The following is a 14,318-nucleotide window of genomic DNA, read 5'->3' as shown; positions in this document are numbered from 1 at the left end:
GCCATAAGCTGTGTTGAATGGCAACAGTTGACAGCCTGCCTCTGCGGGGTTCCCGGTGTCCTGGTTCATTTTGTTTCTATAACAAAACACGCAAGGCAGAGTGCTTTATAAAGAGAAGAGGTGCATATAGCTCACTGTTCTCGAGGCCCAAGAGCACGGCCCTGGACAGGCTTCCGGTGAGAGCTCCGAGTGGAATCACATGGCAAACAGCATCACGTGGCAGGAACATGGGAGAGAGCATGCCCCACATCAGGGAGGAAGCAAGAGACCTGGGAGGGCCGAGCCCACCTTGCATGACTCGCTGCTCTTGAGGGAACTAACAGGCCCTCTGAGCCCAGCTCAACCCCTCCTCCCAGAGCCACACTGGGACCACGCTTCCAGCATGCGAACCTGCAGGGGACAAACCACCTCCAGAGCTTGGCACCTGGGACCAGAGTCGGAGAATTCAACAGAGGCTTTGCGAAGCCCTTGGCCACAACTGCCCGTGGGCAGCTCAGAGGCAGAGCGCCTGCCCAGTGAAGGAGAGAAAAAGAGCTGGTGTCCCTCCTTAGGTCACACGTCAAGACAAGTTCCAGAGATGATTAAGAATTTATATAAAAAAACTTCAACTTTCAAAATACTAGAAGACAGTATCTCACAGGTGTATGGTGTGGAAAGACTTTCTAAGGAAAGCATCAAACTCAGAAGCCATCAAGGGAAGAAGAAGTACAGATTTCAGATTTGTTTTTTTTAAACTGGGGATCAAACCCAGGGGCATTCTGCCACTGGGCTACATCCCCAGCTCATTTTTTGTTTTGAGACAGAGTTTTGCTAAGTTGCCGAGGCTGACCTCCCATTGACTGTCCTCGTGCCTCAGCCTCCCAAGTCTTGGATTATATGCATGCATTCCACACCCAGCTTAAGAAATATTTTTTATTGAGATACAATATACAAGTAGAAAATGTGCACTCTGAGTGCGCAGTCTGGCTTTCACCAAGTAAACACACTCGCATAACCAGAGGAGTCTGGAGATGGCATTGCCAGCACCCTGGGGCTCTTGCCTGCCCCTTGTGTGGGCCACTCTGATGAACTGGACTACCTAAAAATCGTAAACTCCACTCAAGTGTCTTTAGGAGGCAAGCAGCAGCTCCTAAGGAAGGAAAGTGCATTTGACCCTTTGCGCAAATGAAAGGCTAGAGATAATCACAAAGAGCCCAGGATCACCAAGGACAGAGCCAGCGGAGAAGCTGGCAAGGGCATAATACGCGATTCTCAGAAGAGAGCACAACACTCAGAACAATGGTGCCAGCGCGGCCAGCTCTGCCCGCTCTGCCCGCGGGGTGCGTGTGACCAGGCCTGGGTGGGTGAAGGCCGAGCCTCCCTCTGCCTTCTCCCATCGTGAGCCAGGCACAAGCATGGTGCAGCAGAGGCCCCAAGTGACTGGCATCCCGCTGGCTCAGGCAGCCCTCCTGGGCCGCAGCTGTGTCCTCGCACCTGTCTCCCTCCTCCTGTCCACCCCGGGGACAGTTGTTCTCTGGTACAGGCTCCCTGGGTGGGCCCTGCAGACTTCCAGACAGGCCCAGACTGGCCTTGCCCTCCAGGGAGCACAACTGCTTGGGTTCCAGCCAAGGCCTTGAGAGGCACAGTTAGGGCTGGCATGTAAGGCAGGACTCAGGTGCTTGGGGCACGAGCCACAGCCTGGGACAGGCCCGAAGTGGCCGAGGCAGTGAGGACCCTGTAGCGTGGGGTGAGTGGGGGTCTCTAGGCAAGGCATCCTGTCTGAGAAGGCCAGGGTGCAGAGGAGGCAGGCAGCATGCTCCTGTGAAATCCAGACCCCCCCAGGGGCCCCTGGAAACAGGAGTTCATGGGCAGGCGACTGGACATGGGATCCGCCTCGCAGCTCCCGAGGTCCTGCAGTAAGACACGTGCTCAGCAGTGTTCCTCAAAACAGCTGGCCTTTCGTTCCTAGAACCTGTGGCCACGTCTTGGGCTCCGTGGGAATGCAGTTGGGGACACCCTGCTCCCACATGATTAAGGCCCAGAGGCCTTTCTCTGCTTGAGGGAGGTGCTCAGTCCAGGGAAGAAAGCCTTTGTCCTGGGAGTCCAGGGAACTATTTTGGAGTCAGTGCCTGGTGGGCACTAGGACCACCTACACAGTCTCTTCTGCCCTTTTGTGGGAGGTGGATGTTCTTTTGTGGTGTCAGGCCCGTGACTAGGCAGGCCTGTTTGGTTCAGTCACCTCGGGTAGAGAAAGGCCACGGGAGTCTTGAAGGACGCGTGGCCCCCATGGCCTGAGCGTGGCAAGTGAGCGCGGAGCCCAGCAGCTCCGGCGAGCCGGAGTTTGCCTTGGTTCCTTCCTACTTTCCTCCACGGTGGGCCCTGGTGTGCATCCCACTCTCCCGCAGACCCCGGTGCAGCTCTGGCAGGTCAGCCTTGCGTGGCTCTTGACTCAGGTGAACACCCAGGTCTGATGCCTGCTCCTTCCCCACCAGACAACAGCAAATAACAAAACTGGAGAAGCCCGAGAAATAAGCACGGCCTGTTCTCTGGATTCCGGTTAAAATACGGAGCCGGAGTCACTTCTGGTTGGCCAGCCCTTCCCTCAGCCTCCCGGGGCCGAGTCCTGTCTCCTCTCCTTGGCAGGATTCCTTTCCGCTGCCCTCCACCAGGCGGGCCTCCCACTGAGGCTGCTCCGCTCTGTCCCCAGGGTGGCCTGGAGCAGTGGGGTCCTTGGCCTGCCTCGCTGCCTGGGCCCTTCCCTGGAGAGCTGGAATCCGCTCAACCCACTCTGTCCCCATCCCAGGCCAGGCCTCGCCCCCTGGCTTCCTGGCAGCCGGGTCCATCTCTCTCCCTTTCCTGTGGACCTGGTTCTTCCAGGGTGGAACCGGCCTGGGGCTGAGCTTCACAGCCGCCCGGCCTCCTTCATCCCCTCCCTCCCTCAGGACAGAGTGCCTGCAGCCCACAAGGGCCTAGGCCTGCCTCTTCTGGGACCCTCCCGTCCTCTCTGGAGTCCACAGTGGCTGTGGCGGGCTCCTCTTTTCATCTCCCTCCTTCACCCAGCATAGAATCCCCAGCCTCCACTCTCCTCCTGTGTCCAGACTGACCGCTGCCGTCCTCCCGAAGCCTCTCCCTCTCACCTGGGACTTGGCTCCCTACTTCCCTGAGGAAATGGAAGTCACTGGGAGGGAACTTTGCCCAGTCACTGCCCTGAGCTGTGTGCACCACTGTCTCACTGTGGGTGACCTCTCCCATCCCCCTCCCTGTCCACTGGGCCCGTCCCCCTCGCCTTTTGATACCTTGCTGCACAAGTGCCCCCTTTCTTTCCCACCTAGCCCACGCCCACCATGTCCAGCAGGCTGGCATATCTCATTCTAAGGAACCTGACCTGACCCTGGTCCCCCCTCATTGCCAGGGGCTGTCCACACGGGCTGTGTCCACGTCCTTCCTCCGTGCTCCTCTGAAGCAGCCGGAGCCAGCTGCAGTCCTCACCTCTCCCCTGAACTTCGCATCCAGGCCCTGGAGCCTTCCCCTGCAGAGTCCTGCCAACAGCCCGCAGGCCTCCACACGGCTTCCTGAGGCCTGGCTCGGGTTGGCTTCTCCAGCTCTATTCAGCCCGAGGCCTTCCTCGAGCCTGGCTCCCGGTGATTAGAAGTGCCTGGCATGCGGCAGGCCTGGGGACGCTTTGCTGAGTGGCGGAGCTGAAGTCAGGAGGCCGTGGGACTCTCCTCCCCTCAGACTCCCCCAGCCCCTGCCTCCTGTACCCCGGAGCTGCGTGTGGACCCTGCAGGGCTTCCAAAGGGGTGTGTGTGGAAATCGGGAATCAGGACAGCAAGGAAGAGGAGTGGGAAGACTCAGGAACTGGTTGGACTGGTCTGTGCAGAGACGTGGTGGAGGAACAGGAAGCGAGGTCCAGCGCCAGCCTGGCCCCGAACCAGCGCTTTAGGGTTAGAGCAATAGGGACAATCTGTTGTGAGAAGAGGGAGGGATGGAAGCTTTGTTCCAAGGCTCCCTCCAGGGACCCAAGGCCCCAGCAGGCAGTGGTCTGGCCAGGGCACCCCCCCCCCCCCCGCCAGGATCATCTGTAGAGCTGACCCTTGACTCTCGCTGGGTGGGGAGACACACCCTGGCCCTGCCTCTGCGGTTGAGTAGGCAGAAGAGGCCGCCAGAGGCATGGCCAGCACTGCGCCAGGTTTTCAAGGTGCAGATTGCTTTCCTGGATTCCTTTTTAAGGAAAGAAGACTCAACTTCCAAGACTCGGGGGCCAGATCTACGCTGAGGCTCTCTGGTCCCAGGAGCCATGCTGAGGGCTCAGGGGGGGTGTGGAGAGCGCTGGGAGCCCCCTGCCCAGCACAGCGGCGCTCCAGCTCTGGCTACCGAGGCTCAGCTTCCCTCCGGGACCTTAGCACAGGTCCTTAGCACAGGTCCTCCAGGACCTTAGCACTGCCCTGGGGGCAGCAGTGCCTTTCCTGAGCTAATGCTTTTTAACCGTCCAGAGCCCCAGGGCGCTTTGTGGTCTGGGCTTTTTGGTGAGGGGGAGATGCAGCGAAAGTTCCTTAGAGGCTGACTGTCTGGCCAGTTGGCTTTTGTCTGGGCACTCAGCTTCTGCTTCAAACAGATGTTTTGGTTTGCACTTTGCTTAGCAACCCTCCCGCCGCCTGCTGGGCCCCAGGGAAACCATTATCTCTGCTGAGCTGCTTGAACTCCACACTGATCACTGGAAGGCTCAGCCACCCACCAGCCAGACTGCAGTGAGCTGGGGATCCGCTCAAGGAAGAGACTGACCTCCATCTGGACCGGTCTTGAGTCCCTGACGTGCAGGAAGATGGTTTATTTAACGTCATACCCAAGAGTGTGGCCACAAGTGGTGCCTCGGTCTCCGGCGGGCTGCAGTTTTCAGTTGACCTACTTACTTTTCTGACCCACGGGCAGGGCTTCTCTGGCGTTTCCTTATGGCCTGTCATTGTGGAAAATCTTGTTAAAGAGGAATGTGCGGTTGGGTCTGCTGACTGGGCAGAGGCTGCTTGGCTGGTCCTGCAGCAGAGCAGACCCTGGCGATAGCCCCCGGGGAACAGCTGTTCCCACCAAGGCCAGCCCCACTGACCCCATGCTCTGTCCTGGGAACCTGAAGCCCCGAGCCAAGGCTCCTGGCCCTGGAGCCGTTCAGGTAGGGGCTCCTTCTCCTCCACCCAGACAGGGGGCTCCTGGAGGCCGTCCTTTCTTTGAAGTTCCCCTGTAGTTCCTCGGTTTTCGCCAACCGAGACGGGTTTTGTCATGAGCTGCGTGGTCCAGAGATGTAGGCAGCTTTTCTCGGGTTACCAGGGAAAAGTCTACTGGTGGCCAAATTCACTTGCAGAAAGGGACACCAGCTCTGTCAGCCTGGACCCAAGCACACAGTGACGTCGGTCACCACCACGCTCCTCCCAGACGTAGTCAGGTTCCTCTGTCCTCCTTTCTCTGTTTTTTTTTTTTCTCCGATCATGTCCTCGTTCTTGGTACCTCAGTCACCACGTTGGTGGCCCTCCTGAAGACAGGACCTCTCCTCCACCTGGTGTGTCCCTCCCTGGCCCAGCCATGCCCTTGGCTCCCTGCCATTTGTGCCAAAGGCCCCGTCCCTGGGGCCTACCATCCCTGGCCCTGGTGGGATCTCCACCTGGAGCCGGTCACCTTTCCTACCGCTCTCTGCCCGCCCTCTTCGCAGGACAGAAAGCACCACGGCCCCTGCCCCTCCCAGCCCCTTGGCCAGACCTGCTCCTGGTTTGCTCCTGTCTGCATTCTGCCCCGCCTCTGCGCCGGAAGCTTCTGCCCATGCGAGGTCTCGAGATCACCTTCCTGGGACAGGCTGCCCTGCTCCCTTCCCTGCCTTGCCCTCTGGCCCTCACTCCTGCAGATGGCCTTGCTTCTTATGCGGGGACCATGGAAGCCCTCAGGGAGAGTGCCCCCCAGTCTGTGCGCCCTGTCTGTCCCCAGGTGCTGACCCTGCCCTCCTGTTCCATGCTGGACTGTGGAGGCTAGGGCAGCCTCCTGTGCCTGGATCCTGCTGGCCTAGCCCAGGGGCGCATCTCTTGGTCCTCACTGGGTGGCCAGGCCCCTGTTGTAGAGAAACCCCTTCCCAGTGTCCCCCCAGCGGCCCTGCGTTTCTCTGCCCGCCTGTGTGGCTCACTCGCCCAGAGTCCCCGGGGAGTGTTCTCCTCTCAGCCTCTGGTGTCTCCGCCCCTCCGCCAGGTCTTTTCCATGGGCTCCACTGAAGCTGCTCCCGTCTGGTCACCAGCTTCTCCCCGAAGCCACTTTTCTTAGTTCTCCTGCTGAGGACGGCACAGCGGCCTCTGCCCTCCCTGCCTGGGGCTTCCTGCGGGTGCCTCTCCCCCAGCCTCAGGGCTCATCCACCTCGGGAGATTTTTGAATATTTTTTGGCCACTTCTCAGTGTCCCCAACATCCTGTGCCCAGAAGCCACCCTGGGGCTCCCTCCACTCCTGTGAGGGTAGATGCCTCCTGTCGGCCAAGGCCCAACTGGACTCCCGCTGGCAGGGTCCTGGGTCCTGTGGTCTCCGGCCCAGCGGCCCCTCACCGGGAGCTGCCCTCAGGCTGCGGCTCATCTAGGTGTGGCCTCGTGCTGGAAGCCCGACTTTCTCCCGTACTCCACCTCCTTCTGCCCACAGCCCTTTGGTTCTGCCTTCAGGTGTGCCGGACCTTTGGCGCTGGGAGGAGTCGTGCACCAAAGTCCTCCTCTTTTTGTGGAGCTGGGCTTTGAACCCGGGGCCTCACAGCGGGGGCAGGCGCTGTACCACTGGGCTGCACCCCAGCCCCAGAGGTTCTGAGATGTGATCTTGATATTGTGGTTGATTTGGAAAAGAGCCTCTCCTCTCGGTGCTTCTCTCAGAAGTGGGCGCAGAGGCAGCGACGCGGCCCTGGGCGTCCCTCAGTCCTCCAGGGCCACCGTTCTCAAGAGTCTCAAACTTGGGCCAGCGTCGGACACTCCCGGAGGACTGGCTAACGCGCAGACTTCTGGGTCTCGTGGCCAGAGTCTGACTCGGCAGCCCGGCCGGGGTGCGGTCCCCTGTGTTCCCAGTGCTCGATGCTGCCGGCCCCAGGACCACGTTGCAGACCCACAGGTCTGAGGAGTAGGTGGGCCGGGGCGTGCGCGGAGCTGGCCGGGCAGGGCTGATGGTGGAGCAGGTACCTTGGGCTGCTCCACTTTTGTTTGGAAATGTCCATGAGAGACAGAAGGCGTGTCCAGAGTCTGCGCGTGTCTCAGTGCTTCCCTGGCATCTGCCCGCTCTGGGCAGCAGCAGGTCCTCTCTGGCGAGGTCAGCTCAGTGCCTCCCAACTGGTCTCCTTGCTTTCTCTCCTTGTCCCTCTAGGGTCTGTTCTCAACAGCAGCCAGAACAGTCCTCATGACCCTGCAGTGACTCTCCTCTCACTCAGATGAGACCCAACATTCTCCACTGCCTACGAGACTCTGCACTGTGTCCTTTGTGACCTTTCAGTCACACTGACCTCCTTGCTCATGCTTGCACATGTACGGAGTGCTTCTACCTCAGGACATTTGCACATGCTCCTCCAGGCCTGTACTGCCCCCACTCTCCTCGTCCATCCCTCTCCCTTCTTTTCAGTCTGCAAATGTCGCCTTTGTAGTGAGGCCTTCACAAACCAAACTACGTAAAGTCTCTCCCCACCCCCACTCATATTCCTTCTCCTCATATAGCTGTTGTCTTCATCTTTAGTCACTGTCCTTGTCATGCTTATTGATCTTGTCTGTCCACCTTGGCACCTGGTAGGTTCTGCCTCTGCTTCTGCCCCTCCATAGCTTGGGCCTCCCACCCTTCCCAGGGCTGCCCTCAGCTGCCATCACTCATCCATCTGCTACTAGTGTCCCTTCTTTGTCACCTTCGGGTGCCTGCCTCACCTCCACTCTGGTGTGGCTGATTTGTCTGGTTCTCTGTGGGGTCCCTGCACCTAGAACGTGCCAGCCACAGTCCGTGGCACTGAGATCCGGGTTTGCTGGGGCATGGCTGAGCCCTGGCCAGCAGCAGACAGGAAGTGGGCCAAGAGGGTGGAGGAGGGGACGCTCAGGCCAGCGGGAGGGGCAGAAAGGTTCTCCTGCGGGCAGATCCGCAGGAAGTGCAGCCAAAGGCAGAGGCAGGAAGGAGGCCTCCCAAGCCGCGGAGGGGTGTGCCGCCCCCACGGGCCTGGAAATAACCGAGCCTGATTGCCAACAGAGACCAGGAGCGTCTGTTTCTCCTGGAAAACCGTGGCCCAGCAGGCAGCGGACCAGTGGGCTGCCTACCTGCGTGGGGTGTGCCCAGCCTCCCATGGCGTCCTTTGGTCATTGCCTACCTGGTGCTCGGACATGTCTGGTGCCGGGTTGGGGGCTGGCAGGGCGTAGGGGTTCTGGACAGGGCAGGTGAGGCTCAGGGATGGCGGCCTGGGCAGCGAGGGTTGCCAGGGCGCTGCAGCCCGGGTCGGGGTGCGTGGTGGGGCCAGGGGAGACTGGAGTCTGGGCCTGGGAAGGGGAAGGGGCCTGGAGAGACGGCCACAGGGGAGTGCAGCCTTTGGAAGATGGGCTCCCCTAGTAAGGTCGCCCGTGGGGTGTTGGGTCTGGCTGTGTCCCCCAAAACCACATGTTGACAACCTGGCCCTGGGGACCTCACAGTGAGAACTTACTTGGAAACAGGGTCTTCGTAGCCTGAATGTTGAGGTGAGGTCCCACTGGAGAAGTGTGGGCCCCTAGCACAGGGACACACAGGGAGAGGACGCTGTGTGACGAGAGAAGCAGATGGCTGTGACGAGCCACAAGCCGACCGTCCCCAAGGAAAACCAGACACCAGAGGCCGGAGAGGAGGCAGGACCGCTCCAACCGACGCCTTGATTTCAGACTCCGCCAGGAGACCTCTCGTTGCAGTTTCGGGTCTCCCAGGGCGTTGCAGTGTACCTGCTGCTGGCTTCTCACCTGATTGTCTACCCAGAGGTGGGCCCTTACGTCTGTGAGGGAGTCAGCAACCTGCAGGAGGCCAGCCTCCGCAACTTAGCGAGCCCCTGTCTCAAAATACGAAGTAAGGGCTGAGGGTGTAGCTCAGTGGTAGAGCGGCCCTGGGTTCAATTCCCGGTACCAAAAAGAAGAAAAAAGTCAGGCAGCTGGGACGAGGCGGCCTGTTGGGTACCGTTTGTTTTTAGATGTGGGGGCACACGGGTTTCTGCACCCTGTGTTTAACTGTGGCAGAGGAGGAGATGTGATGTGCCCTGTCTGCGATTCCCCAGGGCCAGGGGCATTCCCACGGTCCCTCCTGCCATCCCTTCCCCACCCCTGAGTGTGCACGTGACCACCTCACTGTGTTCGGCCACTTCCTGTCGCCTTGCTCATTGCTCAGGTTTATTTGCCTGGGGAATGAATGCACAAAGCTTTCTTTGTTTCGTGGTTAACAGGGTGAGAACCAGATAACACTGAGGCCAAGGGTCTTGTGGCGGCTTTGGAGCTGCTGGGTTCACATGGATGTTCCTGGGGTCAGACTTATTTCATTGCATTTGATAGTTCTCTGCGGAGATGCAAGGGAGAACCGAGGCCAGCACCTGTCAGCTGGGGACAAGGTGCAGAAGGGACCTTTGCGGGCCCTTTCCAGCCCTCGAGGAGCACTGCGCATGGGTCACATCTGCTCCCTCACAGTGGACTTGTCACCACCCCCAGCAGACGTTCTTCATCTTGGGCCTGGGAACAGACGCTGGGAGGAAGGGAGGCTTCCTTCTCCTCACTCTTTCTCTGTGGACAGAGAGCAGGAGACCTAGGGCTCCAGAGGGCCACATCCTAGTCCCCAACCAGGCTGAGGACCTTGAGCAGGATGTGACCCTGGACCAGCTGGATGGGTGCATGGTATTCTCAAGGGTCCTTCAGTGATGGAGGAGGGAGGTGGAGATGAAGACGGAAGCAGGGGTCAGTGCTTTGATTGCTGGACTGGAAGAGGGAGGACAAGCCAAGAGCCAAGGACTGTAGGCAGCGCCCGGAGCAGGAGGAGGCCGGGAACTGGAGCTGCCTGGTGCAGGCCCAGCCAGTCTGGCTCACACCTGCTGACCAGCCAGTCCCCTCTCACAGCTCAGACCGAGACGCACAAGGTCTGCAGTCTGCCAAGTGTAGTTTGTTACAGCTGCAAGAGGAGACTCATACACCTCTCCCACCTCTCCCAGCTGCCCGAGGTTTTTTTTTTTTTTTTTTTTTTTTTTTTTTTTTCTTTTAGTGCTGGGGTTTGGACCTGCGGTGCTCTGCCACTGAGTTGCATTCCCAGCTCTTTTCTTTAATTTTTTTGTTCTGAAGACAGGTCTTGCTCAGTTGCCCAGGCTGGCCTTGGATTTGCAATCCTCCTGCCTCAGCCTCCCAAGTCCCTGGGATTACAGGCACATCGTGCACAGCTGGGTTTTTGAGGCAGGCTAATGGAACACGTGGGTCTGTGTCTTCCTAGTCCTTTATAGGGACCCTGAGACCCACATTTCTTAGGTGCTCTGTTTGCTCTAACTAACCGCTCCTCATGTGCCAGCAAAGTCTACCTAGCTGTGGGGATCAGGGGCTCCTTGCAGCTCATACAGATTTATGATCTTATTAATTATGCTTAGGTTGCTCTACCTGCAGTCTCAAAAAAAAAAAAAAATGTCAAGCGTTGGGGAAAACCAATTCATTAAGCTGGTTCTTGGCTTTTTTGAGGTCAGTCACCTCTTTGGATCCTAGCCTCATAAAAATATGTATCAAAATCTGCATACAGAATGGATTGGACATGACCTTCCTAGGTCCATATATGAATGCATGACCAGTGTAAGTCCACATCACGTGCAAGCACAAGAATGGGAAGGTATGTACACTCCTTGTATGAATGATATGTCGACATACACTCTACTGTCAGGTGTATCTGAAAAGAACAAGTAGAATGAAAGAATTTTCACATAAAAAATCTGCATGCAATTTTGGAGGTTATATAGACTCCCCTAGAGCTGTCCTTGAAGCTCCGTGGTTGCTAGGGACTTCCTGTCCCCCAGGCGAGGAGCCCTGGTGCTCAGGTACCTCTCCCGAGCTGAATGGCTGCTTCGCCAGCAGGACTCCTAAAGTCTGTGCAGAGCCCTAGAGCCACGTTAGGGGACCCTCGGTACGTGCGCACTCCATGTTTGTGAATTCACGTACTCTCAAAAACTTGTTCATAACCCCAAGATCAAGACTCAGGGTGTTTGTGGTCCTTTGTGGATGTGAATGGGGTGACAGTTTGGGGCACTGGACACGCGTTCCCAACGGAGGTGGAGCAAGTGCCCTTTGTGGGATTCAGTCAGTGCCACATCTTGCACATTTCCCGTCTCTGTTGGTGATTTCAGTGTTTAGCATTTCTAAGTGCCAAGGGGCTGGGACGTGCCCTAGTGAGAAGACCTCTTGTGATGAGCTTGTCCAGGCGTGAGTTCCTGTGCCCTAGCCTTGAGTTCGGTGTGACCGAATCCGTGTCTGCCCTGCCAGGGGTCTTTAAACACAGACGCACATAAAACAAGATTACCCATTGATGGGTTGATGCAGATGTTGACCAGAGGCTCGGGGGAACCCTGCATTGGTCCTGGGCGCTGGCGACTTTACAGAAGGGACCCCCTCAGGCAGTGTGAACGGTCAAGCTGTTGAACTGTCCTGCTGTGCTGGCCAACGGTGTTCTCTACAGCTCATCTCAGCACCTGGAGAAACAGAGGGGGTGTCTCTGGCCTTGTGGCCTGTCCCACCAGCTGCGTCTGAACCCCAGCCTGGACAGATATATCCTGCTTGGTGGGCGGTGCTGATGGGGCAGTCTGACACTGATGGTGTCCCCAACCCCTTGGGACACGTGGTCCAGTGAGCACAGGAGCACGCAGGGGGATGCTAGGGAGGAAACGGACACCAAGTCTGTCCTGGAGAAGGTGGACCCTCTGAGCTGGAGTCAGGATGGGAGTGGACTGAAGCTAGGCTCACCCCTCAAGATGGAAATGCCACCATTGCCACTCTGGCCTGCTCCAGTGGACACCTGCAGACAGCAGGAAGCTGCGGAACTGGACGGTTCCCAGGGCGGCTGCTCTGGGGTTGGGCTGGCATGGGGGCCTGCTCTTCTGTCCTTTCCCTCTGGGGTCTCAGTTCCCAGTTGCAGCCCCTCAACCCTGGGGGCCACGGTGGTCTCAGGACCGTACTCGGAGGACGGCGTGCAGCGGTAATTGGCCACTTCTTTTCTCCTTTTGCAGAAATGGTGCAGGGGCTCCTCCCAGCTCTGGGTCTCTGGGCCCCAGGACCTCCAGGTCACTGTGCAGAGAACTGGAGGCGGGTGCGCTGACGCAGGGAGAAGTCCATCCTTCTTTTTCTTTTTTCTGGTTTTAATAAATTTTTTTAGATGGACCCAGTGCCTTTATTTTATTTATCTATCCTCATGTGCAGCCGAGGAGAGAACACAGCGCCTCGTACTCCACCCTGAGCCCCAGCCCAGCCCTCGTCTTTATTTTTCTATATCCTAATTTGCACTTCCTTCCTGAGGAAGGTAGGCAACCAGCCAGCGTGCTGGCCACCTCTCTGTGCCATCGTAGAAATGACAGGTATTTCAGTTACAGACGCGAAGGTTCTACAGTTCTCTGCTCAGGCAGGGCTGGGAGACGGAGGCTGGTGCAGGGAGGCCAGCAGGCTTGCTCGAAGCTGCCCAGAGGAAGATGAGGGACTTTTTCTGTCTGGATCTACATCTTCTGGGGCTCAGGGTGCACATGGCTTTTACCAAAGGAGAAGGTATGGTGGGACCAATGGCAGGAAATGGCGTGCAGACCAGCCAGGCCGTGCCCGCCGGAGAGCGAGGCCGCTTTCCTCAGCTTCTGCCAGCCGGGCCCGCTGTTTCCCTCCTCGGCCTGAAGAAGTGAAGATGGGAAAGGCAGATAACTTTTACCAGGAAATGAAAGAAACAAAATCTACGTGGGCTTTTAATTTCACGGGGGCTCAGCAACACCTCCACAGCCAGGAAATCTCCAAATAGCATCGCTTCTCATTGCTGGTTTGAAATGAAGCCGGTCGGTCGGCCGCAGTGGATTCCACCTACGATGCTAATAGCAAAGCCCTCATTCCACTGCATTATAACACCGAAGTATTGTGGTGACTGGAGCCCAACAAATGGTGTTCTTTGTCATCCATTTACTTTGTTGTTGATTTTATGACAACTTTATTGAAAATAATTCACATACCATACAACTTACCCCCTAAAATCTACATGTGCGTGCTTTCGGGTTTATTTTCAGGGTCGTACCATCATCTCGCTGCCATCGGATCTGGGAACATCTCTGTCCCTTAGAAGAGACACCGTAGTCCTTAGCAGTGGGCCCCAGCCTCCTTTCTCCCTTCCCTGCCCCTTGCAACCACGAGTCTACTTTCTGTCTCTCTTGTTCTGTACGTTTCATATAAACAGAGTATTTACAAGGTCTTTTATGACTGACTTCTTTCACATAGTGCACAGTTTCCTGAATTCATCTGTACTTATCTTTTGTTTGGTGCATGTAAAGTCCTACTCTGAGGGGGGTTCTGCAGGCACCTGCCCCTGGCATAAGCAAGAGGGTCTGCGGCATCCTGACGAAGGTCAGGACCCCCTGCTTCTAACTGGCTTCCTGTTCCTTTTCTTTCCTCTTCTGCTTTGAAACTCAGCTGTGCCTTTGTGTGGGCATTGGCAGTGCCAGCAACCTGTGACAGGTCCCAGCTTCCCTGTGAGTTACTGGCCCCGTCCTGGGTCACCCAGGGTGCCAGGCTCCTCTGCTCAGATGTCCCTGGGTAGAAGCAGTTTCCTTGGGAAGTTCCAGGATGAGGCCCCTCTTCTGGCACCTGGGAAGGAAAGACCTCAGACTCAGTCACAATGTCTTGCCCTGTTCCTGAGCAGACAGAGTGGATGTGGGGTGGGGTGGCAGGCCAGGCCCACCACACCCGCTCCCAGGTGCAAGTGGGAGCCCCAGTGCCACTGGCCCCCCAGGGTCCGCCCCGCCTCCCCAGCCCTCAGGAAGCTATCAGCACCTCCAGAGCCCAAGCTTTTCCTGGGAAAGTGTGAATCCTGGCAGCTGGGTGGTTCTGGAATCATAAAAGCTGCACACGGCAGGCGTCTGGGGGCCGAGCCACTGTCTGCGTGTTCCTGTTCCTTCCCGCGTGGGTGGGAGCAGATTGGCAAGCCGGCTGCATGGAGGGGCGTGAGCAGGAGCCGCTCGCTGATGTCTGCTCTCCTGTGCTTCTCCCCCAGCTCCGGAAGAGAAGGAAGTCATTAAGGGACAGTATGGCAAGCTCACGGACGCGTACGGCTGCCTGGGGGAGCTCAGGGTGAAGTCTGGTGAGTGTTCTTCAGCCGCGGCAGCC

General features: G+C 57.7%; 1 protein-coding gene across 2 annotated transcripts in view; it reads left to right on the top strand.

Moving 5' to 3' along the window:
* SYNJ2 (synaptojanin 2) overlaps nucleotides 1–14,318 on the top strand; it is an 85,693-nt gene that overhangs the window by 13,321 nt on the left and 58,054 nt on the right. For both annotated transcript variants that reach the window (XM_079147447.1, XM_079147448.1), the window contains exon 2: nucleotides 14,206–14,292. In XM_079147447.1, coding sequence (XP_079003573.1) covers nucleotides 14,206–14,292 — 87 coding nt within the window. The remainder of the gene's footprint in view (nucleotides 1–14,205; nucleotides 14,293–14,318) is intronic.

Source organism: Sciurus vulgaris (genome assembly GCF_902686455.1).
Source record: "Sciurus vulgaris genome assembly, chromosome: 7".
In the NCBI taxonomy this organism is placed as follows: Eukaryota; Metazoa; Chordata; class Mammalia; order Rodentia; family Sciuridae; genus Sciurus; species Sciurus vulgaris.
The sequence above is the reverse complement of the archived record's forward strand: the minus strand, read 5'-3'. Positions and strand labels throughout refer to the sequence as shown.